The sequence below is a fragment of the Orycteropus afer genome, unplaced genomic scaffold (genome assembly GCF_000298275.1).
Source record: "Orycteropus afer afer isolate SDZICR_OR568_19922 unplaced genomic scaffold, OryAfe1.0 scaffold00056, whole genome shotgun sequence".
Lineage (NCBI taxonomy): Eukaryota > Metazoa > Chordata > Mammalia > Tubulidentata > Orycteropodidae > Orycteropus > Orycteropus afer.
The window spans coordinates 4,733,580-4,757,592 of record NW_006921643.1 but is presented as its reverse complement, the minus strand read 5'-3'; the positions used below and the strand labels follow the sequence as shown (position 1 = coordinate 4,757,592).

General features: G+C 51.3%; 3 protein-coding genes across 3 annotated transcripts; all 3 read left to right on the top strand.

The window, feature by feature from the left end:
• Window positions 1-3,060, top strand: PROB1 (proline rich basic protein 1). Its single transcript, XM_007938971.1, has one exon. The coding sequence runs from the start codon at window positions 1-3 to the stop codon at window positions 3,058-3,060; it is 3,060 nt and encodes a 1,019-aa protein (XP_007937162.1).
• Window positions 3,061-5,143: 2,083 nt separating this feature from the next.
• MZB1 (marginal zone B and B1 cell specific protein) lies at window positions 5,144-7,049 on the top strand. The gene is made up of 4 exons (XM_007938970.2): window positions 5,144-5,380; window positions 6,185-6,309; window positions 6,698-6,808; window positions 6,893-7,049. Exons 1-4 carry the CDS (start codon window positions 5,144-5,146, stop codon window positions 7,047-7,049), a joined length of 630 nt encoding a protein of 209 aa, XP_007937161.2.
• A 3,042-nt stretch (window positions 7,050-10,091) lies between these two features.
• On the top strand, window positions 10,092-21,080 carry SLC23A1 (solute carrier family 23 member 1). Its single transcript, XM_007938968.2, has 14 exons — window positions 10,092-10,127; window positions 10,692-10,820; window positions 11,233-11,390; window positions 12,095-12,183; window positions 12,351-12,418; window positions 12,592-12,773; window positions 12,903-13,023; window positions 13,273-13,429; window positions 13,710-13,857; window positions 14,703-14,808; window positions 15,006-15,135; window positions 15,241-15,384; window positions 15,919-16,014; window positions 20,845-21,080. Exons 1-14 carry the CDS (start codon window positions 10,092-10,094, stop codon window positions 21,078-21,080), a joined length of 1,800 nt encoding a protein of 599 aa, XP_007937159.1.
• The last annotated feature ends 2,933 nt before the right edge of the window (window positions 21,081-24,013 follow it).

The following is a 24,013-nucleotide window of genomic DNA, read 5'->3' as shown; positions in this document are numbered from 1 at the left end:
ATGCTGACCGCTCTCGCCCCTCCAGCTCTACTGGGGTTCCCGGGACGGCTTCCCGCGGCCCCAGCGCGGCGCCAGGACTCCTCGGATTCGTCAGGCTCCTACCACACGGCTCCCGGCTCTCCAGAGCCCCCGGACTTTGGGCCGGACGCGGAGGGCCCGGCGAGTTGGCCCAAGGTGGCCCCTGCGCCGGGGGCGGGCGCGCAGCCTCGCCTGTCCGTCAGCGCCCAGAATAGCCGCCAGCAGCACAGGCTGGTCTCGGGTTTCCAGCGAGGCCCGGGCTCCGGCCCACTGCCACTCCAGCCCCAGCTGCGCACGCTGCCGTCGGGGGAGATGGAAGTCATCTTCAACGCCGGGCCCCTGTTCAGCTCCTCGGACGTGGCGGATCGAGAGGTGCAACAGCTTACCGCGCAGGCTTTCCGCAGCCTCTCTCCGCCTAGGCCGGCGACTCCCGCCCCCGACCCACCGCAGCCCCAGGCCCCCGACCCACTGCAGCCCCAGGCCCCCGACGGTGGCGCCCGCTGGGCCACATATCTGGAGCTGCGGGCCCACGGGCCCAGCCCCACCGCACCAGCACAGTTCGAGTGTGTGGAGGTGGCGCTGGAGGAGCGCGTCGCGCCTGCAAAGTCGCGGACGGTGCCCAAGCGTCAGATAGAGCTGCGGCCTCGGCCCCAGAGTCCCCCGCGGGCGGCTAGCGCACAGCATCCCCGGCTGCTTCTGCGCACCGGCTCCCTGGACGAGTCGCTGGGTCGCTTGCAGGCTGCCGCAGGCCTCGTGCAAACGGCACTAGCGAGAAAACTGTGTCCGGCGCCCCCCGCCCAAAGTACGACCACCTCCAGCGCGCGGCAGGAGCCTGCGACCCAAGAAACAGCCCGCAGCGCCCAAGGCGTCCTAGAGGAGGCCAGATTTCGGCCACCTCGCGTACACGATGGTTGCGCCTCTGCCAGGGCTCCACGGCCGTGGCCCAGCCTCCGCGAGCGCGCGATTCGGCGCGACAAGCCAGCTCCCGGTACCGAGCCGCTGGGTCCCGTTAGCTCCAGCATCTTCCTGCAGTCAGAGGAGAAGATCCAGGAGGCGCACCACCGGGCACCCAAGACTCAGTTCCCGCGGGAGATCACGGATCCTGCACGGAGTCTGCCCTTCCAGGTGAAGCCGAGGAGCCCATCCCCGCCGTGGGAAGCTCCGAATTGGGCCATGAGGGGTTCTCGCTGCCCGCCTCCCCAGGCCCTGTCCCTGTGGGATCCTGCTGTCCAGAGCGTGAAGAGCCCATCGGTTCCCGAAGCTTCTAATACAAAGGATAATCGGAATCCGGCTGTCGAGGAAACTGTTAGCAGAGGAAGCCCTTCGCCTCCGACTGTTTCCCGGTGGAATCAGGGTGTTGCCAGGACAAAAAGTCCATCCCTCAAAGCTCCTTCCCTGTGGGAGGTTCCGCATCCGGCAGTCCGGGATACGGTAACAAGGAGGGGGAGCCCGTCGCCGCCAGCCTTGCCCCCATGGGAGGCTCCAGATCAATCTATAGAAGAACCGTGGAGCCCATCGCCCCAAGAGACGTGGCCTCCCACGGTGCAGCGATCATCCAGAGCATCTACCCAAGAGGCTCTGAATGGAGTAGCTCAGGAGGAGCAGGCACAGTCTACACCATCCACATCATCTTCACCCGGGACTCCGGATCTAACAGAGGCGCAAAGTCTGTCTACGCAAGAGATTCCAGATCCTGCCTTTCCAGGTACTCAACCGTCGCCAGAGTTCGCTGCATCCGAGCCGCACCACGGTCTGCTGGTGAGCTCCCTGAACGCCGAAGAGCGTCCGGAAGCCTTGGGTCCTGGGGAAGAAGCCTCCGGACGCCAGCGCGTGGCCATTCCGCGGCCCCGCGACGTGCGCAAGATGGTGAAGACCACGTACGCGCCAAGCTTCCCGGCAAGAACCCCAGGCTTAGGGCTGCCTGTATCTCCTGCCCACCCCCACGTGAAGGAGGACGGCACGTCCAAGACGCAAGAGCTCGAGACCCTGAAGTCCCCTGCCCAGGCTCACTACACTTCTATCTTTCTCAAGGACTTTTTGCCGGTCGTGTCGCACCCCTACGAGCCCCCAGGGCCATCCCCGAGTTTTAACACAGTCTCCCGGGACCCCTCGCAGCCCAATGGGGTCCCGCGGCGGAGAGCAGAAAACAACACAGCGAAACCCTTCGCTCGCACTGAGATCCGCCTGCCTGGTGCGCTGGCCCTGTGCCGCCGACCAGACCGAACTCCGGCAGTTCAAGTGCACGTTCTTGGCGGAGATAACCCCGACGCGGAGCAGCCCCAGCCCCTCGTCCCAGACGGCGAGGGTCGGATCAGCCCTCCAGGAGGCGCTCGCACCTCACCACAGCGGTCCCCTGTAGAGCCATTGGGGACCCACCCTCTTCGGCCACCCAGCCCCAGCTCCCCTCAGGCACACCCCAGTTCGGGCCCAGGAGTATCCCCCAAATTGGAGACACCCTCTGCGGCCCACGAGCCAGCGGCTGCCATCCAGCCTCCTCTCTCGCGGGAGACTCAAGCGTTGGCCAGCAGGACAGCCCCTGCCCAGCCTCGAGCTGCCTCAGCGCCCCCAATGGACCGGCCTCCAGAAGGCTTCTCTCAGGGGGCGCGCAGGCCGCCCGGGGCCGCGCATCTGGGGAAGGTCCTGGTGGATCCTGAGAGTGGCCGCTACTACTATGTGGAGGCGCCGCGGCAGCCTCGACTGCGGCTGCTGTTTGACCCGGAGAGCGGGCAGTACGTGGAGGTGCTGCTCCCACCCTCGCCCCTAGGGCCACCCCGCCAAGTCTACAGCCCACTGGCCTTGGGGCCCAGCCTCTATCCACCTGCCTATGGGCCCGTCTCTGGCCTCTCATTACGGTCGTCTCCAGGCCTGCCGGCCCTCAGCAGCCCCCAGCTACCCTGGGCTTCTGAGGTGGGGCCGCTAGACAGGATGTACTACCTGCCAGTGAGTGGGGCCCCCAGCCCCGCACCTCCTCTGCTCCTCTGTGCCCCACCCTCCAACTCCGGTCCTGCCCAGGAGGGCAAGGACTCTTTGTTCCCAGTGTGAGGCCCCAAGGCCTGATCCCCATGGTTAGGGCCCCCTGATGGCCTTGGAGGCTCTGGCATCCAGCACCCCGCTCTCCTTTCCTTCCATCATCTCTATCCTTGACCCATGCCAGCCAGTCTTCAGACCTGAAGTTGCCTTCAGAGAATGCCTGAAACCCAGGGCTGATGGAGCTGGAGATCAGGGAGTGGATGCCTACTTCCTCCCTCAACAGAAATGTATAACCCTTTCCCAAGCATTCCCAGGGAGTGTTGTGTGTGCGTGTGTATGCAAAAAAAATCAAGTAGTAAAAGCAATGAGTCCTAGGGCTTGGTCCCAGAAACAGGCCTGGGAGGTGTTAGGGTTCTGCAGGGGGCAGCTTGGAATGGAAGCAGAAGGCACAGGGCTGCCCCCAGAGATAGTGAACTGTCTGTCCCTCCCTGAAGGTGGGTCCAGCTGAGGTACTGGTGGGATGGAGGGGAAGGATTCTGCTATCATATCCGTTATTCTTTGGAACAGGATAAAAGCCTTGGACTGGAAAGCTATAGGAGAAGATAGGAGAAGATGACTAGATCAGAGCCCTGGTCAGGCTGGGTCTGAGAAAGGGAGCTGCAAAGGGCAGTAAGTGGAGGTGGAGCAGGGAAGTAACATGGAGAGGGGTTGTGTGATTTGTGAGGTGGGAGGGAGTTGGGCCTGAGGTGGGTTTGTTGTTGTTGTTGTTATGTGACGGTGGGTAGAGGTTAGCTATAACCCAGACTCTTACTTGGTTTCCTTTCAAGCCCTCAAAGCTGAGCTGACTCATCTTGGGTGGGTGCTCCAGCCTTTCCCACTCAGGGATTGAGTAGGGAAGGAATGAGTCCTCAGGAAGGATTTAAAGCAGGGAGAATATTGGGCTGTTGACCCCTCTGACTGGGGTGGAAGATGGGTTAGGGCTGGTAGTAGTAGGGATGGCCCTGTGTGGGGGAGGGCAGGGGGACCTGGAGCCCTCAGGCAGGGACAGAACTCAGAGCCGGTGGTGCTCCGACTGTCCTGAGGTTCTAGGACCTTCTGGCAGGCTGGGGTCTGAATGAGATCTGTATGGTGTTGGGAGTGAGAAGTGGTCTGTGCAGGGGTTCTGTGCGTAGTTCTGAGCCTGAAAGGGCTGGGCATTGTTGGCTGGTGTGTGATGTGATGAATTTTGGAAGGGTAGTTCCCATTAGAAGCAGTGTCAGAGATGAGGATGCCTCCTTTAAACTCTTGGTCTTTGGGGGGCCTGGGTCCCTTGGAATCCCTGTCCCCCTGTCCTGGACTAGAAGCTGACTGGGAGGACTATGGGTCAGAATGACCTGGACATCCCCTCTTGGCTGGAGACACTGGTCCTAATGGCATGGAGGCCCCTGCGACACCCCTGGGCCCCTCACCTCATCCTGTGTGTGCAATAAAACCCTTGCCATTGAACCATGATGACCTGAAACAACTGGTGTGAGGTGCCTTGTTTCCTGCTGTTGTCTCTTAACACCTCCCCCTACACACACATACATATAATGGCCTCTCGTGCCTAGGTATGGTTGGGTGGAGCAGACTCTAGGACCCAGGGAAGGAGATTATGTATAGTCTTTCACATACATACTGTGGCAGTCTACCTTCTGTGAGCTTGAGGTGCCTCCCAGGGAGGGAGCCCTAGGCTGGCAACCATGCCCATGGTCTCATTCCTCCAGGTGACTGAGTAGCTGATAGGCTTTGAGGTCAGTCAGTTCTGGGATCCAGTCTCAGCTCTACCCCTCTAACTGTGTGGCTGTGGACTTGTCCTTTCTCTCTGAGCCTCAGAGTCCTCAGTATAGAAAAAAGATGACAGTGACCACCTCTTCCCATAGGGTGCTCAGGATAGTGTGTGGCATATGGGCAGATCCTAGGATGTGGGAAGTGTTGGTTATCCCAAGCCCTTGTCTTGGTCTCATTGTTGCCTATCTGTAAAATAGATCTGAGATGGCTGGAGCCAGGCGGTCCTGTGAAAGAAGGTGCACACGTGGCATCTTTAGGGCCCTGGGGGAAGGGAGAAAATGGGAGGGGTGAGGTGTCAGTTCCTCATTGGGCTGGGCCAGGCATCCGTGGCAGCCCCACCACACACATGCATAAACACACCTGCACCCCAACACAACCCAGTCTTGCTGAGCGGACTCCAGGGGTCATGAGGCTGTCACTGCCACTGTTGCTGCTACTGCTGTTGCTGGGGGCCATCCCAGGGGACTTTGGGGACAGGGCTCCACTCACAGCCACTGCCCCACAGCTGGATGATGAGGAGAAGTACTCAGCTCATATGCCAATTCATCTGCGCTGTGATGCCTGTAGGGCTGTGGCCTACCAGGTAAGCCCCCCAACACTCCCCTTGCCCCTGTCAAGCCCCTCCTCAAGCCAGACCCCAACATCTACCTCAGATTCCACCTTTGAGTCCCACACTTCCACCCGTAGGCAGTAAGCCCTAGACTCAGCCTTCCATGATATTAACATCTTCATTTCATCTAAACTCTTCATGCCTGTTTCCCCATCTGCCTGCTCAACAGAAAATAAACATTCTGGGATACCCCCCAAAGTACCTTGGGATTCCAGGGAATCACTCTCTTGTCCTCTCAGACCCCTCCCTTTCCAGGTCCATCCTCAGATCTGGACTCCCTCCCAAATATCACTGGGGTGCTTTCATGTATGTGTATATGTGTGCACATGTGTTGAGTACATGCATGTATGAATATGTATTTGAATTCACCCATATACTTGCCAAGTATATCTGAGCTTCTATGTCTCTGTAGGTGTGCAGTCACATGGCCTGGGAGTACACATGCCATTGAAGACTGGACCCTGCTCCACACACACACACACACACACACACACACGTTGCTCCCATTAGCATGTGCTAATGGGCAGAGGTTTCAGGGCAGGTGTGCCAGGGGTGGGCACCTTCCACTTGAGGGTTTCCCACTCCACCACCATCCTAGGGAGCGAGTCTTGCCGGCACTGGCCTGGGTCCAATTTGCCCGGACTCAGGGAGGAGCCGTGCAGCCGGCCTCACAGGTGCTTCCTGCCCAAGTGGCTCCATTGCAACTTCAGGCTCCCCAGAGACCTGACCCCTGGGTGCAGTCCCAAAGCTCTGGCTCCTGACCCTTTCTTGTTCTAGATGTGGCAACATCTGGCAGAGGCCGAGGCCAAGCTTCATACTCCAGAATCTGGGGGGCGGCGAGAGCTGAGTGAGTCTGTATATACAGATGTCCTGGACCGCAGCTGCTCCCAGAGCTGGCAGGGGTGAGTGCCAACCCCGCCCCTACCTTCTTCCTCTGGGGGCAAGGCTGGTGGGTAGAGATCCCCACTCTCCGCTGACACCATACACACACAAGGACTCTAGCTGGAGGTAGGGGGCTGGCTGGGTTGAAGCTTGGACTCTAGAGCTGGGAGCAAGTGGGTGAGTGGAGTGGTAACTGGAGGAAGCATGGCTTCACTGGCTTCTTGTGTGACCTGATCCAGGGACTCCCTCTCTAGGCCACAGTTTTCCACCAGGGAGGATCAGCTCTGGACACTGAATTCAGCAAATGCCCATGAGGCTGTCAATTGTGCTCACCTTCATGAGGGATGAGTCCCCACCCTGGCCAGGCTTTCACTAATGCTGTATCCTTCTGTGCCCTGCTACCACCAGCTACGGGGTCCAAGAAGTGAACCAAGCAAAACGCCTCACAGGCCCAGGGCTCAGCAAGGGGCCAGAGCCAAGCATCAGTGTGATGGTCACGGGAGGCCCCTGGCCCATAAGGTAATGATGGGAGGGTGATGGGATGGAGCCTGGGTCTGGCCCTACGGGCTTGGCAGAATCTGAGCTCCTGCTGGGCTCCCCTAGGCTCTCCAAGACATGTCTGCACTACCTGGGCGAGTTCGGAGAAGACCAGATCTATGAAGCTCACCAACAAGGCCGAGGGGCTTTGGAGTCGTTGCTGTGTGGGGACCCCCAGGGGGCCTGCTCGGAGGAGGCGTCAGTTACAAGGGAAGAGCTCTAGTCCAAATCCTTTTTCCCAGTATCATTAGGCCTGGAAGCTGAGGCTTTCCTCTGGATCATCTCCACTCTGTTCTGCAGGCTGGTCACGAAGGAAGGGAGGCCTTACCCTGCACTGCCACTCTCCTTCCCTCCTCCAGTATGTGGCACTGGGGTCGGGGTGGGGGCCAAGGTCTTCCCCTCTGAACTCTAATAAAACCCAGTGATCTTGACTCCTTTTTTCTGCAAAGGATACCTGGGGGCCTAAGAACAGATATTGGTGTTTCTGCTGATGTTCCTCTTAGAGAGGAGCAAATACACGCCCCCACAACTTCCCAGAGCTAAGAGAGCTCTGCCATGGTAGGAAATGGGTGAGCTGCCAAAGGTACAGGGGCTTAATTATGTAAGGTGAAATCCCAGGTTCTCAGGTCTATCATGAGAGAAAAGAACCACCAAGGGAAACTACAAAGGCAGGCCACCTTGTGGACACACCTAGTGTGAACACTCCATGCTCTGTGCCTAGTAGACTCACTGGGCAATGTCCAGGAACCGGTCACTTTCTAGTCTCTGCTGCTTCTGACCCCAGTGGCATGGTTGGGTCCCTGCCTGAGATAGAGCAGGGCGAGTTTCCTGGAACTAGCTGGATTCAACATCTTGGCTCTAAGTCTGGCTCTGCCCAGTAACTCTTCTGTCCTGGAGCCTTTTCCTTAGGAACAGAGCCCTGCTTCCTCACCTAGATCTGGGAATCTGGGGTCAAGTGGTGCTATAGTTTGCAGTTTCATTTATGGGTGTCTGTTTCCACTGGAGCCTGGGAGGGGACCAGAACAGACACTATAATCTCCATTTGACAGACACAGAAACCAAGGCTTAGACAACACAAGAGGCTCAGGCCAAGTCCCAGACTGGGTAGTGGCAGGCTGGGGGAGGATTCAGACTGGGCGGGGGAGGTCAGCTGCTGGAGGAATGGCAATCATCCAGGACCGGACCACTCTAGATTCCCAGATGCTGCATTGCAATCCCAGCCTCTACATTCCTTCACCTGTTCCAGGATTGCCCGAGGCTCCTCCTCCACTGGGCCTCACCACAGTGAACCCCTAGACACCAGGAAGAGAGCTAGGGCCAAGGAACCAGCTGAGTTGTCAGTATATGGGGTATGGAGCTGGGTGCCTGTGATGTGGACCTGTGTGACCCTGTGTTTGTATAGATTGATTCAGAGAGACTCTCTGCAACAGAGTCTGGGTGTTGTGGGTCCATTTGCAAGTCTGTGTATCTGGGACCATGGGCAACTTCCCTGCCTGTCTCCACGTGTGGTGGTGTGTGATTTAGGTTGAATTGCGTTTCCATGGGGCTGTGTGGGGCTCTGTCCGGTTTGGGAGGAGAGGGTGGGGAGAAAAGTGCTGAGGAGGATCTGAACTGGTCAGACGACTTTGGGAACTCAGGAGCAGAAGCCAAGGAGGAAGAGGAGAGGACAGACCGACAGACGAAAGGGCTGGAGGCCGGACAGGCACACGGACTCAGGGCTGTGGCATGAAACTACTGCCCAACTGGAGAGTGGTGCTGTCTGTGGGCCCTCGTGGCAGGGCCTGGCCGTGGGCACAGCAACCCAGAAGTAAGTGGGCCCCAGGGGGAGTGGGGCTGGGGCTGGGGCAGCCCAGAGGGTAGTAGAACCTGGGGCTCTAGGCCCAGCCCCCACCAGCTGAGGTACCTTGAGCCCCTTGATTCCTCTCCTGTCTCCCCATCAGCTGGTCCTCAGACCCTAGGGGCAGGCTGGGCTGGACCTGTCGGGAGGGGACTGACCGGGAGTAGGGCTGGCCTCATGGGTTTTTGACCTGTGCCTTGCACTTAGAAAGCCCCCATGCTTCATTTGATGTTTTGCTGCTGTCATCTTAAAATTTTTAATAATTATTGAACCCATATCTGTGGCTTCCAGCCAAACAAAAGACAGGCATATGAGTTGAACATGTATATAAGGTAGATACACTCCTTGGACAGAACAATCATGGGAGAAAGAAGGGCTATTTATGCACAGGGAGACAGTTCAGGGGGCAGGAGTGCATGGAGGGATGGACACAGGGAAGAGGTAACTATGGGGAGGAAGTGGGAGGAGAGCTGTTGCATTGGGGTAAATTGTAGTCAATGTCATGAGACAACGTGTATGTGAACTGCTGTATAGAAAGTGAATTTGCTCTGTAAACTTTCACCCAAATCACAATACAAAAAAAATTCTTAATAATTTTGAACAAGGGGTCCCACATTTTCATTTTGCCCCGGGCCCCACAAATTATATAGCTGGTCCTGGTAGAGAGAGGAAGGGAATCTGGGCCCTGACACAGGGACAGGAAAGGCCAGGCCTGAGCAGTGGCGTGTGGGGAGGACAGAACTTGATCACTATGTGACAGAACTTGATCACTATGTGATGATTTACAGCATAGACTCTGGAATTTAGACCAACCTGAATTTTAGGAATTTTTTTTTTTCTAGAACTTTGCTACCTGTGTGATGTTGGTCAATTCATATCCCTCTGAATCTGTTTTCTTGACTGTAATAGGGGATACTACCACCTAATACCATGGGGTTAACATGACAGTGCATATACTTTACTCAGCATGTGGGCATTCCTCAATAACAAGAATAGTTATGATGATGATGTTAATAATTAACTGGTCATTAATAAATGGGGAAGGCCCTTGTACAGGGTGTGAAAAGCCCATTTCCCCTCCCTTTCCTCGCATCTCACCCAATTCTTGGTAAACTTCCAAGATACCCCACTGCCCATCCCACCCCCTTCTGGCCCTCTCTTGCCAAACAAGAGCAGGTCCCATGCCCAGGCTCAGGTGCTGGTAAGGAAGGGTGTACTCAGGAGGGAATATAGCAGAGGATTGATGGCCTTTATTACTATGGCCAGTTAATACATTACCTCCCCCTGGGTTCCCATTTCACAATCCAGCACAAGGGCTCTAGTTACAGATTTACTATGAACAATGTCTGATGTGTAAAGTCCTCCTTGGCTTTCTGCGTAAAGTTGTCCCTTCTTCTCCTAGGAACTGTTTACAACTGTGGCCCAGAGATGAGTGTCCAACAGGACCCCGAGTGCCAGACACAGGTGCTGGGGAAGGGATAGAGGAGTTGGTGGAGGCAGGGTGGGGTGGGGGCTGGAGGCCTTATGCTGGGCCTTCTCTCAGGAAGGGCAGAGACGAAAATTCTGATGAACTTGATCTAGAGTGACTGTCCCAAGCTGAATATGAGAATTGTGGGCTGGGGTAGGGGCCAGTAGGGGTTTCCATGATAACTGAAGGAACTTCAGGGGGTTAAAGTGGGACCCAAGTTGGGTCTTGAGCCCTCTTGGCCCCCTCTCCTGGTCACCCCCCCCCCCAATACCACTTGACTTAGGCACCCATTCCCCTGGCTAGAATGCCTGGGTCCCAACTGCTCCAGGAAAGAGCATAGTAGACTCATCCCTGCACAAAGCAGTATGAGGTGGAAGCCAAGTGAAGCCAGGGTGAGTGACAGCTGGGTGGATGGACTATGGGGGAGAGGGTGGGGCTCCAGGCTCAAACCTCACTCTGAGGAGCTGACAGGCCACTTGGACTGATTGTTTCTAGGGCAGGATGGACTCTGCCTATCCCCCATCACTCCACTCTCAGCTACTTCTTTTTCCTTACCCCAGCATGAGTCCCTGGGCTCAGCAGCCACCAGGGACCACCCGATGTCCCTGTCCACAGAGCCCAAGTTTGATATGTTGTACAAGATCGAAGACGTGCCACCTTGGTACCTGTGCATCCTGCTGGGCTTTCAGGTGGGCTTCTCCCCAGGGCCTCCTGACCCCTCACTGTGGGTTCTCTCTGATCCCAGCCTCCTCCCTAACAAGGTTATATTGGGTAACAGGAAGAGAAAACTAAGATCAACACAGTGACTGTCACCAAGCAGGGGTGGTGTAAGAGACAGAGAGGCTTAACCCCCTACAAGCATTCATCAACTGCCAATTGGAGTGGCAGTGGCAGGGAGCAGTGCCAACTCCACAAAGGCTGCAGGAATGACTTGGGGAGATTAGTGAACCCCAGAGAGATGAGTGGTAGCTCTCTGGGAATCGCTGGTGGGGAGTGTCAGTGCTGGACAGGCCACTGAGGCAAGTGAAGACCATTATTAGGGTGCCCCTGTTTCCCCTGAGCTCCGTAGGCCCTGCCTCATGCACTCCTCCTACCCCTCAGCATTACCTGACATGCTTCAGCGGCACCATTGCTGTGCCCTTCCTCCTGGCTGAGGCGCTGTGTGTGGGCCGTGACCAGCATATGGTTAGCCAGCTCATCGGCACCATCTTCACATGTGTGGGCATCACTACCCTCATCCAGACCACACTGGGCATCCGGTGAGCTGCCCCGCCCCTACCCCCACACAGACACACATAGCAGGAGAAGGCACTCTGATGGGATAAAAGAAGGCTGCTATCTACCCCTACCTGCTGCTCCTATCCCCAGGCCAGCCTTAGAGCTAGGCAGTTGGGGTCATACTCTGAGCCCCTTGACTTAGAGGACCTACTCTGGTGCTCCCCAAGGACCAGGAGTCTGTGGGCTTGAGGGGACCTGCCCTAGCTGGGTTCTCACCCTCTTAATCTGTACTCTGGTTACTCAGGACCTTGGACTTCCTGGTCCAACTGGGCCTGAGCCTGTTTCCTGGGCCTGTGAGGGTCTCTTCAACGGTGCATCCTCTTGGGGCCATCTGTGCACACCTGTGTGCACAGGCCTAGGCCTGAGTGGCCAAAGGATGGTTGTTTGAGTGGTGGGGGGAACAAAAGAAGGTTGAGTGGAGCTTGGATGCCAGAATTGGAACTTACCTGCTAACGTCTACATGCCTGGCCCTTTGCAGTGCAACAGCTGGGGTTGAGGAGGGGGCAGGTTGTAAGCTGGGGGCTTCCATTTATTCTCTTTTTTGGGCCCTGAAAATATTAGGAACAGTCTGGTCTGGGGTCTCAATGACTTCCTTCTACCCACCCTTGTCCCTCTGTCTGTCTCTGTGTGTCTGATTCTCCTCTCTGTATCCCCACCACCACCATCACTCTGCCTCTCCTCCCAGGCTGCCGCTGTTCCAGGCCAGTGCCTTTGCATTCCTGATCCCAGCCAAAGCCATCCTGGCCCTGGAAAGATGGAAATGCCCCCTAGAAGGTGGGCATACCCTGGAGTCTGTGCTGAAGGAGAGGGGAAGCCCAGGGGCCTGGAGGTCTAGGTGACTGAGTATAGGCACCAGGGTGCATCTTCTTTCTCTCTCTGTCCCTATGCCCTGTCTCTGTGTGTGTGCGTGTGTGTGCATGTGTCTCTGTTTCTGCCCTCAGAGGAGATCTACGGTAACGGGAGTCTGCCTCTGAACACCTCTCATATCTGGCACCCACGAATACGAGAGGTGGGTTTGCACATGGGGTAGAACAGGTCTGGATCTAATGAGGGGGATATGGGGGAGTGAGAGCCATTACTGAATTGGGGGATGCAACAAGGTGGGACAGGAGCTTTCATCCTGCCAGCGGCCAGGCTGTGGACTCTACATGATGACTGAGAGCTGTTCTTTGCCCTTCCCAGGTCCAGGGTGCAATCATGGTGTCCAGCATGGTGGAGGTGGTAATTGGGCTGATGGGGCTGCCTGGGGCCCTGCTCAGCTACATTGGGCCTCTCACAGTCACCCCCACCGTCTCCCTCATTGGCCTCTCTGTCTTCCAAGCTGCTGGTGACCGAGCTGGCTCCCACTGGGGCATCTCAGCTTGGTGAGCAGGCACCAAGCCTGATCCCTACCCAGCCCCAGCCCCTGCCCCTCATGTCTTGCCCCCTTAGTTCTGGCTCCTGGCCCCAACCCAGTCTACCTATCACTTCCTCCTTGTTGCCTCTGCCTCCAGCTCCATTCTCCTGATCATCCTCTTCTCCCAGTACCTGCGCAACCTCACCTTCCTGTTGCCTGTCTACCGCTGGGGCAAGGGCTTCAGTATCTTCCGCATCCAGATCTTCAAGATGTTTCCTGTGAGAAGCTGGCAGGCAGCTGCGGGTGGGACTAAGGGGGTTGGACTTGTACCCAGGGCTGAGATGGGGCAAGGACAAGCATAACATGGGAGCAAGGGCCAGAGCAGAGATGAGGTCCCAGCTAGAGTCTAGGGCAGATGCTGGGGCTTGGGAAAACGCTGGGGCTGGGGCTAGTTTAGAAGTAGGTGGTTAGCCTGGACAGAGACGTTCCAGTGTCCTCAGTGTACCCCTTGCCCCGCCTGGCTTCAGATTGTGCTGGCCATCATGACCGTGTGGCTGCTCTGCTATGTCCTAACCCTGACGGATGTGCTGCCCACAGACACAGCAGCCTATGGCTTCCAGGCACGAACAGATGCCCGTGGAGACATCATGGCTATTGCACCCTGGATCCGAATCCCCTATCCCTGTGAGCAACCCTACCAAAGCACAAGACCCCTCTACCTACAACTGATACTACAAATGAGGCTCCTGGTGACCCCAACCCAGCTGATGACATTATAAATAGCATTAGCTTCACATTTACTGTGTGCTGGACACAGCTTCACTCTAGCTTCTTGACTGAGTGAGCCCAAATTAAGCTTCCACAGCTTGAGATCTCATTACCCTCCTGCTACTATTACCCTTCTCCATTCCCCGACCTGCCAGTATCCTCATTGCCTCCATTTTCCTGTTTGTTTCTGACCCAGGTCAGTGGGGACTGCCCACAGTGACTGCAGCTGCTGTCCTTGGCATGTTCAGTGCCACACTGGCAGGCATCATTGAATCCATTGGAGATTACTATGCTTGTGCCCGCCTGGCTGGTGCACCACCCCCTCCAGTACATGCTATCAACAGGTATGCCCACCTCTCAGGAAGCAAATGTATGGTGGGTTGAGTCCCACAGGGGTAGCCTTGGACAAATAACTCTCCAGACCTCATTTTCCTTATGCAATACTCATTACTCTGTGATTGTTGGGAGTAGCTGAGGAGATAAAGGAAAACTAGTCATTGACAGCCTTCTCTGTGCCTAGCCTTTGGCGCACATTGTCTTATCCAATCTACTAAGGTCACTGAGACAGTTACTTTTATGATCCCATTGTCCATATGAGGAAACTGAAGCCCAGAATTGCCTAAGGGAGTAAATGCCAGTACACTGTGAATAGTGCTCAGACTTGACTCCTGGCTCCCAGCCCAGGCATGGAGTGGGGAGCACTACAGACAGATGCCTGCAGTTCTCAGCCCCAGAGAGCTGGCAGCCTGGCCAGGGTGATGAAAGGACCCAGGTCAGGGTACAGCAGTATCAGATTACCCAGTAAGCAAGGTAAGCATGTGCTTACTCACTAATCTGTAGTGAACACTTTCATTTTTTCACCACATCAAAGATTCTGCTAATAGGTATGGCTGGTAGGTGTTTCTCTCCCCACTCTACAGCACCTTCCTACAGACTCAAAGCTTCTTTTCAAATTTACAATCCCTGACAGGGATGGCGTACCCAGTAAGCAAGGTAAGGACGGGTTTACTTGTGTTTATTTACTAATCTGTCAGTTCGTGGACATCAAAGATGTGATGAAACTCATGTGAAATTACTCATTACAGATTAGTAAATAAACACTAGTAAGCCCAAACTTACTTTGCTTATTGGGTAATCTGCCCCTGGGGTAGTGATTGGATCAAGGTCCCCATCCACCCTTTCCTTCCAGGGGCATCTTCACTGAAGGCATCTGCTGCATTATCGCAGGGCTGTTGGGCACGGGTAACGGGTCCACTTCTTCCAGCCCCAACATCGGCGTCCTGGGGATTACTAAGGTGCCGCCCTGCCTGAGCAGCATTAAATCCCTGTACTCATTCCACGTTCTCCCATACCGGACCCCCAATTTGACTTTGCCCCGCCCTGTCTTTGAGAGAGCCGGGGGACCCAAACAAGCCCTGCTCGCTCACCCACGCTCATCCCCACCCCAGCCTCGCCCCTTCCCACCCAGCCCCGCCCCCTGACTACCCGGCAGGTGGGCAGCAGGCGCGTGGTGCAGTACGGCGCGGGCATCATGCTGGTCCTGGGCACCATCGGCAAATTCACGGCCCTCTTCGCCTCGCTTCCCGACCCCATCTTGGGGGGCATGTTCTGCACTCTCTTTGGTGAGTGTAGAGTCTGGGCCTGGGGATGGGGAGAGAGCGTGGCGGCGCGTATTGCAGTAGGGTTCCACCCTTGCCGTGCTTCAAGGGGTTTTCCTGCGTTCTCAGGCATGATTACAGCCGTGGGGCTGTCCAACCTGCAGTTCGTGGACATGAATTCCTCTCGTAACCTCTTCGTGCTCGGCTTTTCCATGTTCTTCGGGCTCACGCTGCCCAATTACCTGGAGTCCAACCCTGGCGCCATCAACACAGGTGCTTTGGCCTGTCTGCATGTCTAAGGGGAATAGGGGACTGAGCCCATGACTTTGAGCATTGCCACCTCCCACAAAAGATCCAGATTGAAAAAAAAAAAAAAATGACTTCCTGTAGCTAGAGCCACAAATACCGTCAACTCTGGGTGTTAATCAGCAGCACAGAGGATAATCAGCAGGTTTCCTTTACTGAAAACACTGTGGCCAGGTAATGGGTTTTACAATTTTATTTTTCACAGCAGCTTCATGAGATAGATACTGTCATCATTCCCATTTTACAGATGAGGGCAAAGTGAGGCTAAGAGAGATGAAGTAATTTACCCCAACTCAACACTAGCCAACAGCCAGAACTGGGATTTGAACCAACAGATGACAGAGGGTCAGCCCTCGCTGCCTCTGAAAAGGCAGAATCTTGTATGGTTTCCTCTCTGTGCCAGCTCAACAAGGGAGGGAGCACGCTGTGCAGGAGAAAGCCCCTTGGTATCGTCCACCAAATGAAGCTATGATGCCCACTGATCCCTGGCCTATTCCACAGGCATCCCTGAAGTAGACCAGATTCTGACCGTGCTGCTGACCACTGAGATGTTTGTGGGCGGGTGCCTTGCTTTTATACTGGATAACACAGTGCCAGGTATGGTTCAGCCCTGGGAGGGGGATGCAGAACTAGGCTGGACTCATACCCTCCAGTAGATGGCTGCTGAGCTGGGGCTGTGGCCAGGTACAATACAGGGTCCTGCAGGGAGAAGCAGGAACAAATGGGCTGGTGGAGTGTGTGCTGGCTGGAGGGAAAGACTGAGGCAGGCATGCCTCACAGATCTTGAAGAGGGTGGCCCAGGAGTCATTCCCAGGCACTGTAGGTTCTTTTTTTTTTTTTAAAAAAAAAAAAAAAAAAAAAAACTTTTGTTGAGAAAAACAACAAAAACACAGCTAAAATATACCCATGCAAGTTTCTACACGTGCATTTCATTAATTACATTTGAGTTGGGCAACCATTCTCACCCTCACTTTGAGTTCTCTCCCATTAACATAAACTGTCTACTACTGTTCCTATCCAATCTTTTGAGTTGCTGTTGTCAATACGATACCTTATAAACAGCATAAAAAAAGTATAATTTAAGAAAGCATAATGCTCAAGGGAGACATTCTTTACCTATTAAGCTAAATTATTGTTTGGTTTCAAAAAAACTTTAAGGAGCTTGGGTGGTGCACTGGCCAAAGCATTTGGATGCTAACCAAAAGGTTGGTGTGTTCAAGCCCACCAGCCGCTCTGTGGAATGAGGTGGCAGTCTGTTTCTGGAAAGCTTCATAGCCTTAGAAACCCTATGGAGCAGTTCTACTCTGTCCTATTGGGTCATTATGAGTTGGAATCAACTTGATGGCAGTGTGTTTTGGTTATGACTTCAGGAGTATTTTTGACTATCTTAGGGCAAGTTTCAGGCATTTACCCAGCCTCTATGGCTCCAGAAAGCCGGCCACAAGAATTTGGAATTCTGTTCTACATCCCTCTTCTACCTTTTGATCAGGATTCCTCTATACAATCTTTGATCAAAATGTTCAGTAATAGTAGCTGGGCACCATCCAGCTCTTCTGGTCTCATGGCAAAGGAGGCAGTTGTTCATGAAGGCAGTTAGCCACACATTTCGATTCTTCCCTCTATTCCTGACTCCCTTTTCCTCTGTTGCTCCAGACACATAGAGACCAATTATTATCTTTATTTCTTGAGGGCCATCAGGCAGAGATGTGCCCTTGGGCTTTTCTTATAAGACAGACACAAATGCACCATCAATTGTTGACAGAATCCACTCCAAATATGCCAACAGTCATTTATCTAAGCCCCTAACATTTCCCTTTGGTACCAATTTTTTTTTTTTTTACTTTTGATTTTGGAGGTTTACAAATTCATTTTCAATGGTTATATCACACACGTTTTGTTTCATATTGACTGCAATTCCTCACAATGTAACAGATCTCTTCCCACTTCCTCCTTATAGTTACCTCTTCCCCATGTCCTTTCCTATGCATTCCTACCCCGAGCTATCTCCTGGTGAAACTACTGCCCTTCTGATCTTCCATGATTGCTCACTCTAAGGAGTGTTATCTGATATAAATGTTCACCCTATATGCCCGTCTGTTGTTTCACTGGAAGCCACGGAGTGAGTTCAATTCCAAATCTGAAGGGTAACTTAGGAGCCATAGTCTCAAGGGTCTGACCAGGCTCTTTCGGACCAGTAAACCTAGTCTTTTTTTTTTTTAATGAATTTGAGTTTTGTTCTATATTGTTTTCCTACTCTATCCAGGATCTCCTGTACCAAGCCCTTTCCGAGTGGCTGACAGTGGTAGCTGGGCACCATCTTGTTCTGGTCTCATGGTCATTATTGGCTGAGGTTCACAAAGTCCACTAGTCCCCTGGACTAACAGTTTCCATACATCTTTGGATTTTCTTCATTCTTCTTTGCTCCGGATGAGGAAAGACCCATTGTTGCATCTAGATTACCTCTTGCAAGTTTTAAAGACCCCAGGCACTACTCACCAAAGTAGGATGTAGAATAATGTCTTTGTGTAATATGTTATGCCAGTTGAGCTTGATGTCCCATGTGATCATGGTACCAGAGTTCTTTTTTTTTTTGCAAGGATCATGGAATATACTTCCTGGGGTCCCTGAGAATTCTCCTGTCTCACATGTGTGTCCAGTAAATGTATTTAAAAAACTAGGTATTATCAGATTCTCTAATTAATAATATGCATGTTGTGTTGTTATGTGCCGTCAAGTCTGCCCCGACTCACAGCGACCCCTCCTTGGGTTTCCGAGGCAGTATCACTACGAAGTAGATTGCCCAAGCTTCCTTCCAAGGAGTGGCTGGTGGGTTTGAACCACCAGCCTTCTGGTTAGCAGTCAAGTCTTTAGGCATTACACTACCAGAGCTCCTAATAATATGCATAGTTAACATTTAACAAACACCTACTGCTGTTGTTGTTATGTGCCACTGAGTCGGATCCGACTCACAGCAACCCCTTCTTGGGTTTCTGAGGCAGTATCACTTACAGAAGTAGATTGTTCAACCTTCTTTCCGAGGAGTGGCTAGTGGGTTTGAACCGCCAGCCTCCTGGTTAGCAGTCAAGTGCCTTAGGCACTATGCTACCAGAGCTCCAAAACACTTACTAGGGACCAGTATAGAGCTAAGTGTCTTATTTCATTTTTAAAACCCATTCTGTGAGGAACAGACTATTAACATCATTTTATAGATGAGAAAACAATCAGAGATATTAAGTGACTCAGTTAATATCACAAAGCTAAAACATTGCAAATCTGAGATTTTAGGAAAATCTGATGCAGTCTGTGGCTTGCATCCTAGCCTCTGTACCACACTGCCTCTATTGGAGGGTTTCAGGAGACCTGAGCTGGATCAGAAAGGCTAGGTGGAGACAGGGATTAAAGACTATCAGTATAGGGAGATGACTGAGATTGGGGGATGGGGAGATAGCAACATCATGGCCCTCCACCTGAGCCACTAACCTGAAGCAGCTCTAGGGCCTGCATGCCTCCCTCCTCCTGAAGATCCAAGTGTCTAGTCACAGACTGTAAGAGCCAGAGGCTGGATAGGCACAGGAAGTGGGCGGAAGGTAGGCAGAGAAGGATAGGTTGGGAAAGGCCAGGGCTCTTAGGGGGATCTTAGATAGCACCAAATAATAAAGCAGCTTCTGGTAGCGGCTGCCCCTTAGGTAGATGGGTGGGTACGTAACAATGGTACTATCCCACCTAGAGTAAGTTGGGGCTGGAGCAGCCCATGCTTTGGACCCGAGACAATAAAGTGACAGAAACGAATTATAGTCTCAATGCTATGAACTCTGGGGAGACAAAAGGCATCTCCATCTCCCTGACACTCCCTGTAGATTGAGAGGCTTCTGTGTGATTGGAGTAGTTGGATTAAGCATTCCAATAAGGCATCAGCAACCATCCTGCCAGGGATCATTATATGCTTTATGACATATAATCCTGAATGATCCTTCAATGAACGTTGATGAGAAAACCAAAGCTCAGAGTAAAGTCATTTGCCTAAGGTCACAACCTGTTTCAAACTTGGATCTGGCTCAAAACCTAGACCTTAAAGATGAATTGCCCAGCTTTCCTCAACTCTTAACTTGCTAGTGGGCTACTTTGTATGTATATGCCCTTTCTCTTTACCTATCCACAGCCCAACTGTTAAGAGAGGCAGTCAATTTAGTTCAGCAAATGCCAGTAGAGCCCACAGATTGGCCCTGGGTTGGACAATGAGGGGATGTACGCAAAGTGTAAGTCACAGTTTGTCTGGGGCTCTTAGCAGCACAAGATAGGAAGTAAAACTAAGTTTAACTGAGCAGTGAGGTCAATGAGACAGGAGGGCTTTCTAGATGAGTAGGGCCTGGAAAAATGAAGGGGACTTCAAGAAGCAGAGGAGGAACACCCCATGTAGGGATGTGGAGAGTAAGCAGACTATTTGCTAGAAAGGGAGCTCTGGGATGGCTGCTGGTAGTGGTGAGGAGGTTTGTAACACACCAGTCTCAGGCCTCATGTACATACAGCTCTTCCCTTCCATTCTGCCTAGCTCACACATTATTCCCTCCAGGTGGTCTTCCTGTAACACTGAGCCCTCCCTCAGTGCTCTCTACTCTGATATTCTAGGGTATATTTGGTCTGCACTACTCATGGGGCTTTCAGCTTAGGCTGCCAGCTTTGTGACTCATCTGCTCATGTTCATCCATTCAGTATGTGAGGCACATGGAAATCTCTCCCTCCTTCCTCTGTACTTACACTGTTTCATAGCCTTTGTCAACTCCAGTCCTCTGGAAACTTCAGCAATCTCCTGCACCCCTCCCACACCTCCTATGGGAGAATTCCTAGTCATAAAATATCACTTTTACATATCCCTACTACCAATAAAGATTTAACTTGTCTTGACTTTCAGTGATTTGTATTATAAAAAAAGCATTTATTTTCCAAATATGAAATAATACCAAATAGTGGGTTTCAAAATATACTTTCCTGCTCCAAAATAAGTCTGGGCACTATATAGTGCCCCTGGGCCCAGCACATACTAACTACACTCACAGTTCTTAGTTGACAATTACTTAATCCTTCTGCCTCTTCAGCCTTAATTTGTTTTGTACAACAGTGCCTATACTCCTCCTAGAGCTGTGTTTTAAAAAAAGAATGAGATAATGAAATTAAAGCACTTAGCACACAACTTAATACATTATAAATACTCCATAAGTACTAATTATGACCAGTATCTCATGTACCTCTCTAGAATTTTGGCCAAGTTAGGAGCTCAGAAATCAGAATGAATAATTTTTTTGGACTAGAAGATATCTGAGAAAGATACTTCACTCCTCAAGTCTGACTCAGGACTAAGGTATAGGAAGGAGAGGTAGCAGAGGGTTGGGGTTGCTAGCCCTGGTAAGTGACCCCATTTCTCTCTTCCAGGGAGCCAAGAGGAACGAGGTCTGATACAGTGGAAAGCTGGGGCCCATGCCAACAGTGAGATATCTGCCAGCCTCAAGAGCTATGACTTCCCTATTGGGATGAGCACAGTAAAAAGGATCACCTTTCTGAAATACATTCCTATCTGCCCAGTATTCAAAGGATTTTCTTCAAGGTTTCCACTTCCAGAAGACACTCCAGAAAACATAGAAACTGGGTCTGTGTGCACCAAAGTATGAAAAATTACTTCCAGGAAAGGTAGGATATGTGTAGTTCTATGGCTTTTGTGGGAGGGTTGAATACTCAAAATACTCTTACGGTTTAAGCAAAGAAAACCCCAAACTACTTGGTTTCCATTTTTGTGACCTACTCAGTGTCCCCAAGAAGGCAGACTGGGCAAAAAGTCAACATACGGGTTTTGGGTGGAATTCCTTAGCCATTTTATACTGAAATAGAGCAGAACTTCCCATCTGGTGTGGGCCACTCAGAGGTTACCAGTATGCTGAAATATTCATCTCTTCAGGGTACCTGGGTGGAATCTGGGCCTACTGGAGCTCATGAGCCAGTAAAAGAACTTCAGTCATGGGCAGCCTCATCTTTGCTTGTGTATGCTAAAGAGTTATCACTTCATGATATGAAAAAGACTAATCAGCGCAACAGGAAAAAATCTTCTCATATAAGCTGCCTTGTTTCAATGTTGTGTGCCTCTGAGTCTATTCCAACTCACAGCAACCCTACTGGGCAGAGGAGAATTGACTCATAGGGCTTTTCTAGGCTGTAATCATTATGGTAGCAGATCACCAGGTCTTTTCTCCCATGAAGCAGCTAGTGAGTTCATACTGCGGACCTTTACGTTAGCAGCCGAGCACTTAAATCATGTTAAATAGAACTTTCTATGTGCCAAGTATTATTTTATATCTCAGATGTGTATTAACTTCTCAAACAATCTTGAGATAGATACTGTTAGTGTCACTTTACAGATGTGGAAACTAAGGCAAAGACAGTCACTTGCTCACTATCCAAGGATTCACATCCAGGAAGTTGGACTAGAGTCTTTGCTCTTAATCATTAAAAGTTACAAAGCTTTTCTAATTCTAGTTTACAATCTCCAATTATACTGCACTATGGTAATTTGGCAACAGCTCAGAGAGAAAAGCTCTGTAAGCCTCATGTGTTTGACAGCCTGCTGTGCCATTTATGGTACTGAGAACAGAGAACAGAGGGGCACTGGTTGTATCATGGCTCCAAAAACCACTCTCAAATTCAGTCTTGACTGTCTCTGCTTCATGGAGCTCTGGTAGCACAGTGCCTAAGGCATCTGACGGCTAACCAGAAGGTTGGTGGTTTAAACCCACCAGCTACTCCGTGAAAGCAAGATTGGGCAATCTACTTCTGTAAAGATTTCCCGCCTCAGAAACCCAATGGGAGTTGCTATGAGTTGGAATCTGTTTCATAGCTTCTTTAAAAACCCACTATATATTAACTTGTTAAGGTGGCTATCTGGTAACACTAGGGCACAGATGCTCACACCAGTGGACCACCAGGGAGAATGTGAGCAGGAATCAACTACATGGCCTTCTTAATCATTTAGAGAATCTTCCCCAAGGGCTCTTCTTATTGCTGGGAAAAACCAAAGAACTCTGTGGTCATCTTGGTTCACTACTACTGGCATTATGGAAGTGTCTTTGTTCTAGGCCAATGGCAGGTACAAATTTCAATGACAAACAACATTAAAATTCTCATGAGCCCAACAAGCTCAAGAAAAGTGCAGAGGATATTATCAAGAGCTGAGTAAGGCCATGAGGCAGAATTTTATCTGGAACCAGACAATTATTAGTTGGTTGATAGCCTAGCCCATATGAAGATTAGCCACAAATATATAAATACGCTTGTGGTAGGGGAAAGGGATAAAGTCCAGGTGAATCAAAATAGCAAACCAGCCCAATCAGACCAGCTATGGCTTGCAAAGGTCAGAAACCACAATGGAGGTTAGATTATAGAGCAAGATCAGCACTATGATTAGGCAAAAAGTTTCTTAACCATGGCTGCCCTGACCCTGCAGCCAAAGAAGATCAAGAAGGGTTAAGGAGTGGTCAGATACTTACACAACAGCATACTTGTCACGACGGAATCTAATAAAGCCTGTTCTCTTTGCACATCTTGCTAGCAGGACTGCTCTGAGGCACTGAGCCCACACTAAAGTGTTTATCACCACTGGAGAGTGTGCATTCCAGCATCCAATAAACACAAGCATCAGCTCAGTTCTACTATTATTTATTTTTTTAAATATTTTTGAAAAAATATAATTTTTTTACAATATTTTCAACTTAAACACTATTCACACTGAACACGTATGGCAGCTTAACCTACTCAAATATGAAGTTTAAGAAGCCAAAACTGTTCTAGCTTTGTTAAAAGAAAAGTTGTGCTGCAGACTATCATGATGGTTAGCAAAGCAAGGAAAAGCACCACTCAAATCATAATATTATAATTTCTTTGTTCAATTGGATTATGAGTTGGTCAAATGTTGGACTTCACACAGGCACAGCTATTATGCAGTGTACTCCTTAGAAGATGAAATTCTCAAATCATGTCATCTCCTCAGATATAGTATTATGAGAAGTCAACATTTCTAACACAAAAATGTATCACAAAAGTCAGGAAAAGTTCTCATCACTACTTTGTAACCTCATCAAAGACGTATCTTTAATAAATTACTTCAAATTAAATAGCTGGTCCTAGAAAAAGGAGATTTTTTGGATGGGATAAATGTAAACTGAAGCTTGAATTGCAAAATTTTCTTAACATTTGGACTTAATTTAGATGTACTCATTTAAAGAAAACTTTGAATATTAACAAGTAAAAGACATACGTAAGATTTGGAGGTCATTTAATTTGGTACTTTGTCACAGCTTGACTGGTGCTTCTTTCCTTGCTGTCTTTACATCAAGCCATGGGGACAATTCTATTTTAAGTAAATGTTTGACAGCTTTTTACTTAATAACAGTCTCAGCACTTTTATTAAGCATGCAAGACTAACAAAACTTTGGCAATGCATAAGTGTAACACAGTGACAAGAGAGAGCTTTTACAATTAAGTCTTCTAATACTGCCTTCACAGTGTGGAAATTGTGCTACATCCACCAAAAGAGGGCCCCATCTACTCAAATATT

Coding starts and splice junctions, on each gene's coding strand:
- PROB1 (XM_007938971.1), top strand. CDS start 1: ATGCTGACCGCTCTCGCCCCTCCAGCTCTACTGGGGTTCCCGGGACGG.
- MZB1 (XM_007938970.2), top strand. CDS start 5,144: ATGCATAAACACACCTGCACCCCAACACAACCCAGTCTTGCTGAGCGG. Junction 5,381..6,184: donor GTAGGGCTGTGGCCTACCAG/GTAAGCCCCCCA, acceptor TTCTTGTTCTAG/ATGTGGCAACATCTGGCAGA. Junction 6,809..6,892: donor GGAGGCCCCTGGCCCATAAG/GTAATGATGGGA, acceptor GGGCTCCCCTAG/GCTCTCCAAGACATGTCTGC.
- SLC23A1 (XM_007938968.2), top strand. CDS start 10,092: ATGAGTGTCCAACAGGACCCCGAGTGCCAGACACAG. Junction 10,128..10,691: donor ACCCCGAGTGCCAGACACAG/GTGCTGGGGAAG, acceptor TCCTTACCCCAG/CATGAGTCCCTGGGCTCAGC. Junction 16,015..20,844: donor ACTGGATAACACAGTGCCAG/GTATGGTTCAGC, acceptor TCTCTCTTCCAG/GGAGCCAAGAGGAACGAGGT.